General features: G+C 32.5%; 1 protein-coding gene across 2 annotated transcripts; it reads left to right on the top strand.

Moving 5' to 3' along the window:
* The first annotated feature begins 243 nt into the window (after positions 1–243).
* On the top strand, positions 244–19,592 carry LOC143051874 (uncharacterized). 2 transcript variants are annotated; one of them, XM_076224863.1, is made up of 4 exons: positions 244–439; positions 11,764–12,452; positions 13,796–13,883; positions 16,805–19,592. In XM_076224863.1, exons 2-4 carry the CDS (start codon positions 12,135–12,137, stop codon positions 17,074–17,076), a joined length of 678 nt encoding a protein of 225 aa, XP_076080978.1. In that variant the 5' UTR covers positions 244–439; positions 11,764–12,134; the 3' UTR covers positions 17,077–19,592. The 2 variants fall into 2 exon arrangements, with proteins under 2 accessions (XP_076080978.1, XP_076080979.1); XM_076224864.1 differs by having other exon boundaries at positions 255–358.
* The last annotated feature ends 236 nt before the right edge of the window (positions 19,593–19,828 follow it).

Genomic DNA, 19,828 nt, shown 5'->3' with positions numbered 1-19,828 from the left:
CAATAAAAAAATTCTTAAAAAAACAGACAATAATTGCAGCGTAGAATAACAGACGGAATCCATAATTAGAGATTTTAAATTGGTAATGTTTACTGAAACAATAATTATGATATAACAAATAAATATATTTTAGAGTTGATGATCGGTTTCCGATAGTAAGGGATCAATACAAAACCATCATACAAATATTGAACTGCAATCTCTATACTTTAATTGAAGTTAAAAGCGTATTTTGACAGTTTGCTCTCTTTATTGGTTGGTTGGACTAGTGTCATACGGAAATCTTCAAATTCTAATGAAAACATTTCTTATCATTTACTAATTGCATGGTTTTGAAGGAATTTAAAACTGGAGTAATGTTAGTATCCGAATAAACATTGTTTTTTAGATACTTTTTAGAAAAATTTAAAACTTAATTTTAAACGGATATAACATAGCAGTAAGTAGATTTTTACTTTTAATTGACTGAGCAGATTTCAAAATTAATTTTAATCATAATCAGCAAGCCAAATAAATTTTCTCTATCCTCATAACTAACTTATATATATTTATATATTTATATGTATAAAAAAAAAAGATGTGTTATGATTGCCAATGAGACAACTGTCCACAAGAGACCAAAATGACACAGACATTAACAATTATAGGTCACCGTACGGCCTTCAACAATGAGCAAAGTCCATACCGCATATTCAGCTATAAAAGGCCCCTGAATGTATGTTTTAATTCAGCGTAAACTTCTAATCAAACAGAAAAAATTGAGTCCAGAAAATAAAAATCAGAAAAAAATCAACTATTTTGTTTTCCTCAATGGTTTGCACCGGAAAGTGGAGTTGTAATACAAGACTGGTACCTAGTGCACATTCGACGCGTGTAATTAGTTACAATTAAGGCGCGGTTCCAGCAATTTTAAAAAGAAGATTTCAACCTCCGGAAACCCAAACTTCTTGTATACCCCGGTTTTTTCTAAATATGTTTTCCTTTAATATCCAAATGATACAATTAAAAACAGTGTTTTGGACGTGGGATCAATATTAAAATGCGTGCTACACGCTGCACGTTCATTCGGAGTCCCACTATAAGAGTTAACAAAAATGACTTTTACGGTTTAAAAATAATTCAGAAAACCTGTATTTTTTTATTAAAACTCAAACATAAACATACATAATGATATACATTCATTATTTAAGTAAAACATTCTAAGTGTCTTCTGTCCTCAGTTCCTTAAGTGTCTGCAAAAGGTATAGCAAACCTCAATACTTCGCAATATTAGGCAAATTTTATCGTACATATATAACATCGTCGTGTGTTGTTATATTAAAGTTCGTTTATGTGTGTGTTACATTTTAAGGTTGTGTTTCTGTTGTGTCGTAGTTCTCTTATATTTGATGTGTTTACCTCAGTTTTAGTTTGTAACCCGGATTGGTTTTTCTCTATCGATTTATGAATTTCGAACAGCGGTATACTACCGTTGCCTTTTATTGATCATTGTTTACATATCAACTATACTTCTAAATATATTTTGAAGACATGTGAATATATAGTTTAAAAAAGAAAATTAATGTTAAGAGAAATGAATTTCACCGTTCTATCTTCGTATTTCATATATTTTCTTTTTCTATTAGAAAAGACAAGTTTCCCTGACCTCACGATTTGCGTAAGAAAACCAGCAGTTAATTTCTTAAGAGTCTCATTGAAAAGTATTTTTCTTTACTGATATTTCATGCAGTTGTTTAAGAGGGCTCGCAGGTATAAATCAATTTTTGTTTTTAAATATAGGATTTTGCTATTTTTTTTCTAGAAATAAACTTTACCCTATACTTAATAGAAAACTGTAATAAAAGTATACGGTCGCCGTTCATTTAAGCTCACAATCTGCCTTCGAAAGAAGTGTGCATTGTCGTTAAGTTACTTTTTTTCTGTTCATCTAATAGGAGAAAAAAGGTAATGTCGAAATAAAAAAAGAACTAAATTACAGAAATCGCTTTAATTTTAGTAAAGTTAAGTTTAAGTACAGTTTATTTGAAAGAAAAAAAAAATAAATAATAAAATAAAATATAGGTCACCGATGAGTTAAAAAAGATATTTCAATTTTAATGCAAAAAAATGACATTTTTTTCATCAAAGGGAGATACGTAGAGCTTTTTCAATGATATAAACATTTCAAAAGTCATCTGGTGCCAAAACGGATCGTTTTTTTGTTGTTGTTGATTTTTGAGTACCATACCATAAAGTAACTACTAATAGTGTGAGAAATAAAATTTTGAATGAAAAAATGTTTAAATTTTTGCTGAATTTTTATACCCTCGAGCCTCCTTAAGGGAATTGATTCCATTTTGGAGAAGTCTAGCCATTATAGCGAATGATGGTTATCTGATATCTGATCGTGTTTTGTTTCACAAAGGTTCTCAACCCTGCGTTAATCGCAACTGTAATTCAATAAAAAAAAGTGGTCTAAATTGATGTAATGGTATGTAATGGTATGTAATGGTATGTAATGGTATGTAATGGTATGATTGCCAATCAGGCAATGACACAATTCTGCACAATGTACTATTTACAATGAGTTCTGAAATTAAACAGATAAATTAATTAAAAATTAAGTTAATTTAAGAAAAAAATACAAACTAATTGCTTTTGGTATGACAACACCACATAAAATTGATATGATAGAACAAAAAGCAATGTTTAGTTAACAAAAATTTTAAAACTTCTACAATGGAAACTGAACAGTTGTGTTTAAACTAATTTGTAACTCAATATGAAATATCGATTTCAGCTTGTTTATTAATCGTTTTATCAAAGTCATATTGAATCGAGTTTCGTGAAATTTTAATGTTTAATAATGAATTATTTAACCAATGCAAATAGATGCCTGCTAATGCTCCGTGTTGACCGTACTTGGACCTATAATCATGATAATGGTTTACTTTTACAAATTGTGAATTGGATGGAGAGTTGTCTCATTGACACTCATACCATATCTTCTTATATCTATGTATACTATACTAGGTTTTGCATGCTTGTTCTTTTATATGTATTATAAAAACTAGAGGCTCTCAAAAGCCTGTGTCGCTCACCTTGGTCTATGTGCATATTAAACAATGCACACAGATAAATTCATGACCAAATTGTGTTTTGGTGATCATGATGTGTTTGTAGATCTTACTTTACTGGACATTCTTCTTGCTATAATTATCTCTATCTATAATGAACTTGGCCAAGTAATTACAGTGGAAAATATATTCTAAAAATTTACAAAAATTTACAAAAATTTATGAAAATTATGAAAAAAAAATGACTATAAAGGGCAATAACTCCTTATTGGGTCAACTGAAAGGTTGGCCCAGTAGTTTCAGAGGAGAAGATTTTCTAAAAGAATACTAAAATTTTAGAAAAATGGTTAAAAATTGACTATAAGGGGGAATAACTCCTTAATGGGTCAACTGACAATTTTGGTCATGTTGACTTATTTGTAGATCTTACTTTGCTGAACATTATTGCTGTTTACTGTTTATCTCTATCTATAAAAATATTATAACAACAGGTTGTCCGATTTGTCTGAAAATTTCAGGGCAGATAGATCCTAACCTAATAGATTATTTTACCCCATATCAGATTTGCTCTAAATGCTTTGGTTTTAGAGTTATAAGCCAAAATCTACATTTTACCCCTATGTTCTATTTTAGCGACACATTTTTTAAACTAGATACCCCAATGATGATTGTGGCCAAGTTTGGATTAATTTGGCTCAGTAGTTTCAGAGGAGAAGATTTAACGACGGACGACGGACGCAAAGTGATGGGAAAAGCTCACTGGCCATTCGGGCCAGGTGAGCTAAAAAAGATGTTGTATGATTGCCAATGAGACAACTCTCCACAAGAGAAAAAAAATGACATTATTCCGTTTGAAATTGGTTTTCTACAGGTACAGTCAAACTGGAAAAAAATCTTTTGTATCTGTCGAAGAATTTAGTAAATGTTTAAAGTAATTTTATTGTGGTAACTAAATTCCTGACTTAATAATTTGCCAACAATACACCGATTACGCTCACCGAAATAAAAGGAGAGTCTTGGAGTAATGGTTAGTGCATCGGACTACTAACAAAAAGGTTCGGGGAGAAAATTTCCAGCTCTACCTAAACACCATTTGCGAGTATGGTCTTGAGAACATACACAAGAATTGTGGACAGCTCAGCTGGATGGCCTTATCAACTATCCCAAAGAGAGCAGTTATCATTGAATATTTTTTAACGTTATTGTCTATGGGGAACTCTGACCACTAGTTAGATAAACGAATACTTTGCCTACACTATAGATATCATATAAGATTAACAATTTTAAGAGATTGCATCAATTTTATAGCTTTAAAATGGTGTAATAAAATTCACTTTATCTTGAAATTTACTGGTGTCCTCATCGTGTTAAACGTTGGGGCATCTTCTGGTTGAATATAGCAAATACGAAGTATACATGTCTAATAAAAAAAATCATATTTAGTTCATTTTTTATTGTAAATTAAATTAATGAATTATACAGTATTGACAAAAAGTTTTCCTTTCAAATGGTATAAAAATCATCATTTTAAAATAATGTTTACTGTTGTCCCTATGCTTTTAAAAGTGGAACTTCTTAATTTTTGTTATGCATTACAACGAATATTCATACAACCATGGAAGTAATAAATATTACTTCTATGGGACAACTAAGATTGACCGTATTCAAAGACAAATTGTGGTTGGTGTTATTTAGTTGAATTCTCCTTTTTATGATGTGAATTTTATTTTTATTTTACATCCATTATCAAATAATAAATATATCTATTTAGGTTTTAAGGAGGTAGACCTAGGTTAAGGGAAATAACTCTTAAAATCATCAGTACGTTTGTGTCAACCATTTTCAAAAACATATTCTAAGCTTCTAGGTTACATAGATTATTTTCAATCTGTTTCAGGTAAATGCTTAAAATACATTGATGAACTTGACTTTTACAAACGCTTGACTGATTTAAAGAGTTATCTCCCTGAACCAAGGTCTACATCCTTAAGCAATACATTAATTTCTGTCATACCAAAGAGGTCTTTAGAGTAACATCAACATTAAGTAGTGTGGTCCTGTTGACATCTTTAAGAAAAGTACAGAAAAGGGATGGGGTTTTTTTTCTAAAAAGAGGCTCTGTCTAATTTAATTTGTATAGTTTCGAGTAATAATAGCATTACTTTGTAATCAATTAATTGATTACACGATGCTTGTTTTGTTGAAAAAAAATGATAACATAATCTGAAAAAGTAAATTGAAATAGAATATAGATGGCAGCGTGAAATTTTAATGTTATTCAAAACATATAAAAAATATATTCGTTTCGTATTATGAAAAAAAAAGTAAAATCACAAGAATACTGAACTTAGAGGAAAATCAATTCGGAAAGTCCATAATCACATGGCAAAATCAAATAACAAAACGCATAAAAACGAATGGACAAGAACTGTCATATTCCTGACTTGGTACAGGCATTTTCAAATGTAGAAAATGGTGGATTAAACCTGGTTTCATAGCGCTAACCCTCTCACTTTGATGACAGTCTCATTAAATTCCGTTATATTTACATTGATGCGTTAACTAAAATTTCTCGCTACATTAAAGACCTGTTGGTGACCTTCTGCTGTTGTTTTTTTCTATGGTCGGGTTGTTGTCTCTTTGACATATTCCCCATTTTCATTCTCAATTTTACAATAAATAAAATAGTCAAAATATGGGTACATCATTCATCATCGTATAACAATTTTAAAAGGAACAATTTAACACAACACAAAAACATCTATCTACAATCACATTCATTGATTCTCGTGTCTGACGTCAGAAGATTAGATACGTCACATATATTTGTCGTTCAATGTGCATACAAACAATTTTAAAATTTATCTAGGCAATGTTAGCATACAGGGTTAAAAAATCAAAAGTATATAAGAATAAATTTCAGAAATAGACCGAGATTTAAAATAGTCCAAACGTTATATATAGAATTTATAAGAATCCACAAGTAGTTAATTCCACTACGCGATTGAATGATTTTGGCGTTTGTGGTTCAACGTATATTGTAGTTCATAATAGAAATATATCATAATGACATAAAATAGAATATCATACTGACGGGATTTTTTAAAGTACAGAGTCACGTTATAAGAACCAAAGAAATACATAAAGTCGCATATACAAAACACCCCACTAAAAATTGAAAGATAATACAAACACATTGGCGAGATGTATAAGTATACGTACCGAACCACGTCAAACGGATATCATATAATACCATTCAACAGTAAAAGTAATATTAATAATAGAACAAAGACAAATGAAAGAAGTATAAGACACGTTGTTAAGATGATAAACATCATCAGTACGCAGAATCTATACATCAAGACCATCGTGTATTGTTAGTGAAGTTGATACGGAATATTTATCAACAAGATCTTGGTACATTCCGATGAACTTTTTTAGAAAAAGGACGAGATGTTCTTTGACATACTCCTGGTTCATCAACTTTCTACTCAGACACTTATGACATTTTACAAAGTCTGAGTAGGAGCTGCAAGCTCTTGAATATCGAATAAAGGGGGAAAGATATATTCCATATGCAGGTGAAGTTGGTATATTGCTACTAAGGTGGGGGAAATTTATAATTTCAAACTTAAAATCGTTTCGTTTGTCATAGATTCTGGTACTGAGATGACTGTGTAAGTCAAATTCGAGATATAAGTCTAAAAATGAGGCGGAGAAAGCCGTGCCCGTTGTTTCTTTAATCTCTAGTACTGGGGGATATATTAATGGAACCAATGTGGCCTGTTATTGCTTTTAGTGGGTATTGTTGTTGTCATTATATGAAAGAGCTCAATGAGGTAAATCCAAGTATTTTAAATGTAAACAGTAAGATAGTATAGCGTCAAAATCATTGGTACATGTAGGATATGTTATCTTTATGTTCTCATTCGTTCATTGATTGAATGGTTTAGTATATTCATAAAATGTCGTCTGAGAATAAAAATGACAAAATACATCGAAAATCCTTTTTAAGAAAAGCTCCATAACTATCGACATAATATGGAAGGAAGTATTATATAATACTTCCATGATCTAAACTGCCATATAAACACGAATGTTTTAATACTTACAAAGTATATATGCGTCCCATGGGGCCACGACAAATCATTTCCAGTGCTGTTTGGTAATTATATGCGATTCTCTCTATTAAACTTGCGAATAAAGAAGATTTCCTACTTTGCGTCTATCACTGTTGGATTGATTAGGTCTAGTTGAGTTTCGAATATTTGTGAATAAATTAATGCTGATAGTCGTCGGAAGAGGATGATAAATGGCTGACCCGTGTTAAGAGAGAAACATATTTCTAAGTCATGCACGTAAAAGACACCCTTGTAGATTTCGAAAAAGAGGGAGATTATGCCGCTACAATGCAGCACTCGCACCTGCAAAGTGGAAAGGGATAATTATAAGTTGCAATAACTTGTTTGCCAATCCACTATAAATAAATTTGCAAAAATTGAATTGAAATAAATAAAAACGTCTTTACAGGCACGGGCATAGTGAACGATTTGGGATATACAGTGAAACCTGATTAAACAGAATCCTGCATAAACTGAACAACTGTCCAAACCAAACATGTTCTTAAGCACTGTTATATCAAATTATGTGCGTTGTGAACCTGATAAAACCGAACATCGACCAAAACCGAACAAAAACTTAAGTCCCGAAGAGGTTCAATTTAAACAGGTTTCACTGTATAAATATCCTAAAATCGTGCAAATGGACATCACCGCCCAAAATAGGAAATTTACAATAGGAAAAGAAAATCTTCCCATTTGTCGTAAATGTTTGTGTATAGTTTTGGGTGTAGAATTGAAATATCTAAATTAATGATAGTACAGTTATTGTCGTTAATAATTGATTTATCTTAAGTTTGTTGCTTATTATCTAACGAAAAAAATATCAAAATATATACGTTCAAATTTTTATAAGGCATGAATGAATACAATATATATAGTATTGCCGATAGCCCATGCAGCAAGCATAGAAATCCCCAATGTTGTTTTAGTCTAATTATGAAAGGGTGGAGAAATGTGATCACACCATCTGCAAAAAGTTCGATTCCAGGCAGTGTTAAATCTGAAGTTTACCTTCAAACATTTTCAAAATGAAAAAGCATTTACATAACGGTGATTTAAACCATTATCACATAACTCGTTAGTCAACATTTTAATTGTTTTCAATTGACAGCGTTTATTAACTGCTAAATCGAAGACTCATCATGGTCATATCCGATTTCTACTTTTTTATTATATTTTTGATAACTTGTTCTATTGATCTCTTTAAAATTAGTCATAATAAAGAAATGTATTTTTTTTATCTAGGCTAATGATTTTTATTATAACCATTAACTTTTTCAGAGTGAAAAAATCTGTACATTACATAAAATTAAGAGTTGGTGTGTTCTTATATTTCCAGGGTAGAATTGGTGTGTTTTAATATCGATATACACGAGGTAAGATAAACCATATTTTAATTAATAATATCATTCAAGGATTCCCTAAACATTTCACAACTAAAATGACTAAATATCAATAATTTCCGGGTAAATGAGAAATAGTATACTTGGACTAATTACATAGAATTACGACACGCCACGACAATATATACATCAACCAAAAAAAAAAGCATCAATAGCAGCAGTTACAGTGTAAGAATGCAGTTCTGGAAAGTTTTTCTTGTTATCTCTCTTATGTCTCGTGTTGAATCGGAGGGTGAAAGGACACATGCAGAGTAGCCGAAGTTTATCTAGTAACCACGATAATTCTGCATGGTTTATGGATGTTGATGAAGCAGGTGGACAGAATTGAAACCAAACTTTCTGAATCTGACGAAAAAATTGAGAAATGTGTCAAATAAGGTTAGTCTTTTCCCACGTTAATGTTATGTCATTATTTTTTTTCTTTTCTTTACTTTTGTTGGTTCATTGTTCTTTACACTGTAAATAAAAGTGTTTAGAATCTGAACACTTTTTGAACGCCCTTTTGTAACACTTCTGGAATGCGTAACAGTGTTCTAAATATTAACGTTGGTGTTTCAGTTTTTAACATTATGTGTGCCTCTTTCGAACTTTATATGTGTTATTCTTGAACGGATAGTGTGTACTCCTTGAACGCGTAGTGTTTGAATCCGGAACACATAACAGAGTTCTAAATATTAACGTTGGTGTTCCAGTTTTTAACATCATGTGTGCATGTTTAAAACGCTATGTGTGTTATTCTTGAACGGATAGTGTGTACTCCTTGAACGCCTAGTGTTTGAATCTGGAACATGTCCTTGTGAGCAAAATTGGATGCCGTTACGCGTTCAACGCCTTGTAACAATTCTGGAACGCTCGTTCCAGAAATATGTGTTAATATCCAGAACACATAGTGTATATTACTGGAACACAATTTCACATGTTCCAGAAAAAAGTGTTCTATTCTCTGAAATATTATTGTGGTCTTGTAAATCAAATAATTTAATTGATAAAAAGAGGTAAAATTTAAAAAAAAAGTACAATAAAATGTGAAACATTGAAGCAACTTTAAAATGACAAGTTAGACAAATTGTATAATTAGGTCGTGTTCACATTGAGCTAAACTCGGTGTTGTATTAGTGTGACTCACACATAAACTAAACATAAACGTTCCCATTGATAAAACTCGATGTTTACATGTAGTTTAAATCATGTTTTGTCTACATGCAGTCGATAGTCGATGTAGGCCTTGTGTAGGTTAAGTGTACACAAAACTAGGCATTCAGAACTTTAATTTTCCCATGTAAATTTAAAAAAGAAACAATTTTTATATAAAATTGGTACTTATAATAACACTTATTAATAAAGTTCTTTACAGAAATATTTGTCTAAACTTGATATATTTATTTGTTATCAAGCACTTTACGTAGCCTTATTAACCTCTTATCCCATCCATCATCATTGCCGAACACATACAATTTGAAACAAACAGAAAAGATAGAAATGTAGTGATCCTTAACATCGCAATTCATTTTCTTCGTCTGTAAGCAAGCTGATGCAGCCTTCGTTTTTACGTTTTTAATGCGTAATCGAGACATCTTTAAAATACTGCAAATCATCCAAAATGACTTTCTTAAAAGAGCAACCACTTTACTTTAAAAAAAAGGGGGGGGGAGGGGGTTCTGGGTCAGATTTTTTTTTCGCGCGATGTTTGACCCGATTTTTTTCCTAAATCAAATTGTGGAAAATCCATCCCCCTTTTATTTTAAATCAAATGGTCGTTCCTTACTGCGAGAAAAGTTGTTTGAAAATTTGAATTCGGTTCTAAGTAATGAACATTTAAATGACATATAGTTTAAAAGTGTGAACAAATTTTATGTACAGGTAGCTAAACAAGGTGTATAGATGTGAACAAATTTAATGTGAAACTAGTGTACATTACATTAAACCAAATGTAAACATGTTTACTGTACACGGCACATTGGTATATATGCAGTTTCTGCTATGTTTATTGTACGTACAAGCGTTGGAGGTATTAGCAGATGAAAAAGAAACGATGCGAAAGAGGAACAATGTTATATGTCATGTATTTATATGTTGTTTTAATCAAAGAAATCTGTACAATGAAGTAAAATAAAACATTGTATCACAAGAGAAAATAATATGTTACTGCGAGCAACTAATCCTATGTCTTTGTTTGTCTTGTTTATAGCCTATTGAATTTAGAGATTAAATACTTTAAATTCGGACGAGCAGGGCGAGGGAGAATTTAATATATGTGTCTTTTGCCATGTTGTATATATTTTTATATCATTTGTATATGTAACTATAGTAATGAGACTGTAATAAGTATTTATTGTGTCTTGTCTTGACTTGCTATCTGAGTAAACGTATATTATAGTATTTTGGACCTCATTATATGACAAAAGTTTAAAAGTTTATAATTGCATTTATCAATGTCAATAATTGTACTTTGTCTATAGACTGAATGAAAACATAAAGCATAAATCATTAAGCAATCTATTAGATATGGTTGGAACCATTTGATAGAATATTGATTGTGTACATAACTCGTTGTATTCGTTGTGCATGCATTTATTTAATCCATAGGTAAAGGGGATGCGAAATATTTCAAACGAATATTAAAACTCATAAGTCGAAAACAAACTACAATGACATGGCAAAAAAAAAAAAAACGATGAAAAGACACAACATAGACAACTAGACACATAGCACACCGAAAAAACGGGGGTGATCTGAGGTGCCCCGGTAGGATACGCAGATCCTGTTTCAAACATCGGAACTGGATATGGTGACAGCCCCTGATTCATAAATTTATCAGTTTTGGCATCAAGTATTTTTATAAGATGCAAGTTTTAAATTTGTAAATTATGTTCGACTAAGTGTTCTTGCCAATCTGATTGAATATAGATCGTGTGTCCAAGCTACGCTGTAAAGTATTTGAGATGTGCGGTATACGTCATCTCCCAATGAAAGTTTTTGAAGGTGTTTATGAATCCGACAAAACCAGAGAACCCCGAAAGATCTTTAAAACAGAAGATAGAATGTTTTCAGATCTGCGTAACTTGGTCACATGATTTGCATGTTGATGCGACTGGGTTCTGGTTGGCGAACCTAAAGAAATTGAGCTAATATTACTTGATTTTTCATAATTGTATCCAACTCACTTTATTTTTACAATTACAGGATTGCAGTTATACAACATTAGGAAATTCCGGCACAGAGTAAAGCCTGTGGATAGTTGTTTGAGAAAGCCAACAAGATTCCATCCTATTTTTACATTACCATACAAACTTATACATTACCATATATACTTGTACATTACCATAAAGACTTGTACATTACAATAAAGACTTGTACACTACAGTATAGATCTGTATATTACCAAATAGACTTGTACATTACCATAAAGACTTGTACACTACAATATAGATTGGTGCATTACCTCAAAGACTTGTACATTACATATATAGACTTGTACATTACCATATTGACTTGAACACTACCATATATAGATTTGTACATTACCATATTGACTTGTAAATTATCATATAAAAATGATACAATTTAAATATTGCTACCTTATTTCGGCTCTGATATTCTTATCAAAGACGATTTTCGGACAGATTTGTCAAACTGGAGCTTTGCGTGTTAGTCCTGATAAATATGGAGAGAGACTGAATGGATCTGTGTATGTAACATTTCACAACTACGGACCAAACAGTTGCTTCGATGAATGCATCCGAAGACCAAGATGTCATTCGTTCAACTACAACATGGATTCTTTCCACTGTGAGATAAATGAAAAACCATCACCGGAAGTGTTCGTATCAGAATCCGGATATGAATATGTTTATATTTCCCCTTATAGAAAGGTAAGACGTTTTGCTTGGCCGACCAGGGGAGCCCAAGGAAGGGAGATGGGACTCCCTTTTGTGGGAAAATTTGTTTTATTAAAGAAAGAATCACTGAGGCATAACTGGAACAGATCCCTCGATAGAGCAGTCAGTGGGACCCCTTTTGTGGAAAACAAATGTTTTGTTAACTTTAAGAAAGCAGCATTTAAGAGTTACTTGAGCAGGCCCCCTCTTAGTGCAGTCCTATTAACATTTCTTGATCCGCCACTGCTTTGTGTCAGAAATTAAATTTAACATCAGACAACGAAGGCATCATCAAACAAGTTTGATCTATGAGGTGACATTGTCCTGACAATAACACTGAAAATTTTCCATAGCTAATTCACAGAATTACAATTAATACTCAGATCAATATATTTGAATTTTTAATGACTTTTATTTAGAAACTTGATAACGACTGTTTTTTCATATCTCTTTGTAATTAACAAAGCTCAATATTATTAAAAAAACGTGCTTGTAATTCTAGCTTTCTACATTGTCACTTTAGATGTTATAACCGAATTTATTATTGCAACTTCATCAAGAGGTTACAGAGGTTAATCTAGGGAATACGACCAAAGATGACAATTGCGACTATATGTAATCAAATTATGGAAAGAAAATGGGTTAGTGGGCACAATTTGTTAATGGCAAAACATTGAATAAACCAGAGGAGCGAATATCCTTAGTATACTAATTAATTGTTCACGACTTTCGATAAAGTTCGGAAAATGTCGTCACATATTTTGTGAAACTGATCACAGAATGTTAAATGTAAACAATCAAATTTTGGATGTAACACGTCTTCTGATTGGCTGACAAGTTTTGTCTATCAGTTAATATATATATAATTTTGTCATGTGACCGTGACGTCATTAACGTTTTTCCAAGATTTACTCCTGCTACAAATGGAATTCTGAATAAGATTATAATTAAGGAATTACTGTAATATTTTATCATTCTAAGCGAAATAACGTTCATTAAAAATGTGGTTCACACTTTAGAATAACGCACTACGCGGGTTATTCAGTATGTACCACATGTTTGATGTTATTTCTTCATTGACATCAACTATATTATAGTAATTCCTAAAATAATGTCCAGACAAAACAAACAAACATATTTTCCATAATATGCAACTATATAGGTCACTGTGCGGCCTTCAGTTACATGTCTGTTTTGTACATCTAATAAGTTCTCAAACTTTATTATTTTCAGAATTTGAAAGACACATGTTACTGTCTTTAGCATTTCATCATAATTATGCTCATATTCTAAGTGACTACAATTCATGAATTATATAATTTTTATTCTATTTTTAGACATCACGTGATCCCTGTACCTCAGATTGTGCAGAAGGAGAAAAATGTATCACCTTGTATAATGGAATGTGTACATGCTTGGTTGATGGTAGGTTCACTGTTTATTAAAAAAATACAAAAATGCGATGTAGAGTATACATCAATGAGATGTAGAGTAACCGTCAATGCGATTAGAGTATACGTCAATGCGATGTAAAGTATACGTCAAAGAAATGTGTAGTATAGGCCAATGAGTTGTGTAGTAAAGGTCAGTGAGTTGTGTAGTATACGACAATGAAATGTTTAATATACGTCAATGAAATCTGTGGTATATGTCAATGAGATATGTGGTATGTGTCAATGAGATATGTGATATGTGTCAAATAAATGTGTGTTATACGGTAATGAGATGTGTGTTAAATGTCGAAGATATGTGTCGTATCATACGTCAACGAGATTTGGTTTATATGTCAATGAGAAAATGACTAGACCATATAAACGAATAGAATATTTGGTTACACGCCATTATTCCGACAGCCCATTAGTCCGACAGCCCATTTGTCCGACATCCCATTAATCCGACAACCCAATAGTCCGACAACCCATTGCTCCGACAGTCCAATACTCCGACAACCCATAAGTCCGACACTTATCAAGTCAAGTATCAGGGTATTAGGGTAAAACAAAATGTGTCTGTCTGTATTATTACGTTTAAATGTGTAATCACATATTTTTAAAAATCACTCCGTATATATAAAATAAGGCTTAGGTAGTTCAAACACTTTCTATATACTCAATTCGAAATCTGTATATAGAATAGAACAGAAAGAATATTTCATTTTCCAAATTAAAGGGTCTATAAAGAACATATAAATCAAGAACAACCAGTGATGGTGCGAGCTACTGATGATTCAAAAATTTCGCTGTTGAGTTATGAATCTGAAAAAGCATCACGCAGTATAACTGACTTATATAAACCTTGAAACCAAATTTCAGAAATCATTGTATTTTAGTTCCTTAGAACAATGTGACGAACATTTTTAACTTGGCTGTCATGTGAAAAGTGTTCGGTAAACAGGAAGTTGTTGACAATGAATCTGAAAACGCATCAAACGATATAGCCGACTTCAATAAACCTTTCAGAAATCCTTGTATTATAGTTCATGAAAAAAATGCAACGAAAATAGTCATGGGACGGACGGATGAACTGACTGACTAACTGACGGACGGACGGTTGGACGGATGGACAGACAGAGGCAAAACAGTAAGCTCCCGCTTTTTCGAAGCGGTGGTATAATGATTGGGTCAACATTAAGACTTTACAATACTAATATGATATAATTATATTTATAGCAACATAAGCCTCAGTCACTATCGGAGCCAAAACAAAATAGAAAAAAAACCCTCAACTAACACATTGATATTAAATAACAGTCCTTATCAAGACATGCACTATATAATTCAAAAGAACTAACAATATAATCATCATTTCCCCCCTCTTAATAGTAAAGTTTTCTTGTGTTATTAAACATCGAACATTTATTTAACTTTTTAAAGTTCTGACATGTGCTAGATAGATGCTAAAAGAGTTCCTCCCTCAAATTATTATGAAGTGAGCATTCGATTGAAAAATGACACTCATCCTCAACTTTATCAGCTGTACAATACGATTGTTTGAATATCTGACATTTTCAATTCTTAATTTAATGGGTGAGCATCGATTCTTGATTAACATATGAAGTACCTTTCTTAAAATCAATGATATCTAAATATTTTTCTTCTTGAACACAATCTTTAAATGAAAAATAAGTGTCAAGTTTGCCATAAAACACATAATGTACTAAGTTATTACAGTTAGACAATTTGACAAAGACACAAGAAGGACAAGAATGTCACACATTGTCTTAGATTTCTTACCAGTCAAACTGCGTTGACTGTATATTTCTATGTCAAATACAGTCACTGACCCGATATCACTTTTCCTCATGACTATTTAAGTAGAAGACTCAGTTACCGAAATGTTCCTGTCCGTCATATGTGTCTTAATACGACCGCAAAACTTTTTTTGGGGATCTTATAATGGTATGATGTCGTCGTCTGTGTCGTCTGTTTCGAGGGTAAGGACTGAGCAGTTGAAATAAGCATGTGTTTCAACTCCAATATAATGAGGCAAATATCCCGCATGGAAAGAATAATTGGAATCAAAACGGATAACCCCAAATATTAGAGAGAACAGGGTTGGTCTTTTTAGAGAAAATTTACCCATACACACAAGACAGATGCATTGTCAGAATAATGGGCTGTCGGAGTAATGGGCTGTCGGAATAGTGGGCTGTCGGAATAATGGGCTGTCGGAGTAATGGGCTGTCGGAATAATGGTTGTAGGAATAATGGGATGTCACCGAATATTTAATGAATCATTTGAATATGTAAGTCCATCATCTGATTTTATTATTCCAAATTATACCATAATCTACATATTTTTTAAATCCCAAAAACAAACAAAAAGGACAAAAGCGAAAATGTAGATTAAAAAGAGACCTCTCAAAACAAAAACATTGGGGTGTGTGACATAAGACAAACACTCACAAAGTGGAAACAATATGGAAGTTTAAAGTATCTTTTAAAAAAAAACATTTCAATAAAAAGGACGTGAAAATGTATTGACTTAAAGTTTCAGATAAAATTGTATAATAGGAACGCAAGAACGTCTTGTTTTTTTTTAAACTTTAGTCAAAGAAAAAGGCACTTTGTCAAGCCGCTGACACCAGTCTTTGGTTTGCATTACCAATTACAAGTTAAATATCCTGTACCTTTAATTGGGAATTAGTATCAGTACCAGGCGATATCAGTCTGTATTGGCTATTCTGCAGCAGAGGATAGCAGACAATTTTACCTTATTTATATATGCTGTACCCTCCTCTAATTTTAATTTTGTTTTAATATTTCTATACTGTCAATTTAAATATTATAAGGAAAATACGGCTTTTCAGAATACAATGTAACACATAATTCTTCCTTTAATTTCAGATGACGACACAATCAGGTATGAGACGACAACTCAAATGACTACTGAGAGCGAAACTACCAGCGGAACTACAACTGTGGTTGAGATAACTCAATCAGAGACAACAATGACGGAAAAAACAATTCAGTCAGGGGCGAAAACGAAAGAAAAGACAACTCAATCAAGACCGTCAACTCAATCTACAACAAATACGTCACCGACAACTAACAATAATATGACAGAAAAATCAACAGATACTCTGTCAACAACGACATTGGAATCAACGACAGCTTAAATGTTATGCATTTATTTTGTGAATCAAGCTTAAGTTTGAATTACGGCTGGTTTCACGAGTCTATGACTAATCTTTACAGTAATGCAAAATAAAATCATGTCTATATTTACTTCCATTCTATTTTGGAACTATTTTAGTTCTGTAGGCTTTTTCTTTTACTCTTTGATATCCTAATCTTATAATTTTGTAGTTTTTGTTTGATTTGTTTGGTTTTTATATTGAGGATTTCTTTTAACGCATGCTTACTTTAGTTGGTTCATGTGGTTTGATTGTCCCAATTTCCTGACACAGTTAAAAATACATTTGTAAACAACAAGAGTTCCTCCCCCTTCTATGTAAAGTAAAATGTAAACACTCGTGAAACCAGCTGTAAATGTTTTACCTCAGGTTAATAAACATGCATGTTTGTTTCAGTGTCTTGGAGGGTAAGAGGGAGGGCTTTTATCCCATTTTCATTTTTTTTAGCAGTGTAAGATAAGAAACTTTTATTTGAGTAAATGATTCATGCATAATGAAATGTGCAGTTGTCACCTCGGGGAGACTTAAATTTTAAAATTAAAAATAGAACAAACCACAGTTTAAGATGCAGCATGTAGTTAGGATATGTTGTGCCATGCAGTTCATGAGTGGTGCATATTTGTGAAGCTACACAGACCTTACGGTGGTTATTTAAATCATGGGGCTCAAAAATTATATAATCAGCATTAACACACAAGGCATTATGACAGAGATGCGAGGCATCTAAATTTCTACCAATATCAATTGTTTTTAGCTGCGGTAATGTTAACGTTTTCTTCTGTTGCTCAGGCCATATCATAAACTTGGATATGTATGATAGCTCGTTTTGAAGCTGAGACACTTGCACATGTGTGGTGCGATTTTCGGGGTGGCAAGTGTGATTCGTTTTCCCGTCAAGTGCCCAACCCCGAAAGATGGTGAAAAATGTCACTCTCCACAGGAAATAATCCCAAAATTCTGACCATAAAAATCATTAAAAAATATGTCCTTTGTAATTTTTTGATCAGGTTTTTTTTTTTATACTTTTTTCCACATCACATCAGCTCTATAAAACACCAGTCCTTGTTCATGTATGTCAATTTTTAAAATCACAGCTCCCACATATGCATGGCGGACTATTTTTTTAATGAGAGTCAAAAATCTGTGTTCCTCATCTCAAGGTCCTTTAGGGGTATTGTCCCAGATTCCCACCCCTAAACCATATATATTCTTGTAGGGGACAATAAAACAAATGAAATGATATAAAAGGAAAGTCCCTAGGGGGTCACCCCACCCCCTCTGGTTTGAAAGCTTGTAAACGGTCAACATCCCACCCCTAAACCATATATATTCTTGTATGGGACAATAAAACTAATCAAATGAAATTAAAGGGAAGTTCCTGGGGGTCACCCCCACCCCGTTCAATTTGAGAATGTGCTATTATCTTTTAAACGGTCCAGATCCCCACCCCTAAACCATATTTATTCTTGTAGGGGACAATAAACAAATGAAATGAAGTAAAAAGGAAGTCCCGAGGGGGTCACCTCACCCCCTCTAGCTTGAAAACTTGTAAACGGTCAACATCCCCACCCCTAAACCATACATATTCTTGTATGGGACAATAAAACTAATCAAATAAAATTAAAGGGAAGTTCCTGGGGGTCACCCCCACCCCGTTCAATCTGAAAATGTGCCATTATCTTGTAAACGGTCCAGATCTCCACCCCTAAACCATATATATTCTTGTAGGGGACAATAAAACAAATGAAATGTAATACATGGGAAGTCCCGAGGGGGTCACCCCATCCCCTTTTGTTTGAAAACTTGTAAACGGTCAACATCACCACCCCTAAACCAGATATGTTCTTGTATGGGACAATAAAACAAATCAAATGAAATGCAGGTAAAGTACCTGGGGGTCACCACCACCCCCTCCTGTTTGAATACTTGTAAATTTTGGAGATCCCCACCCCTAAGCCATATATATTCTTCTATGGGACAAAAAATCAAATCAAATGAATATGGGACCATATGAATGGCAAGTTATGGGAGCTTTGTTTGGGAGACTTCGTAACAGCATCCTGTTACAATTACTTCTTGTTATAAATATTGTTTTTCCATTCCTCCATGGAATTGTCAGTTTTCGGCTTGTGTGTTTGAATGCTCTTCAGAACAGCAATTGTAGCAAGAACCTGTGTTTTACACATCTTCATTTGATCTGTTTCAATTTAAAATAACTAAATACCAATTCATTTGTTTTTTTTCTAGTTTTTTGTGATGCAACTGATAATATGAAAGAGGGAAACTATCTTTTTTGTGCGTTACCTGGTTCACAAAATAGACTTGTCATTGATTGTGGGTCTATATGTTCTGCAAAGAAACAAGATATATGTTTTATCGTTCAACCTTTATTTATAGAAAAAAACCCGAATATTAATTCTTTTATTCACATGTGAGGATAAAAAATATTGAAATTGTGTAACTCTTTTCGTATCTTATTGATATTGTTATAGTATATATGTGAAAGCGCCATCATTTCTTGACATAAGTTCAATGGCTATTAACAGTATATTAAAGAAAATCTTATTATAAAATTACAGATAAATGAAAAATTATCAATACAACATACAAATCAAAATGCATTGCGAAAGATGGACTGATAATAGCTATAATGATTGTAAATTATGTAAATTAAGGCTTCAAAAAATTACTGATTTAACAATCAACTTTGAAGAAACAATCGAGGTAAATAATC

This window comes from Mytilus galloprovincialis, chromosome 11 (genome assembly GCF_965363235.1).
Source record: "Mytilus galloprovincialis chromosome 11, xbMytGall1.hap1.1, whole genome shotgun sequence".
Classification (NCBI taxonomy): domain Eukaryota; kingdom Metazoa; phylum Mollusca; class Bivalvia; order Mytilida; family Mytilidae; genus Mytilus; species Mytilus galloprovincialis.
Note: the sequence above shows the minus strand (reverse complement) of the source record. Positions and strands in the feature narration are given on the sequence as shown.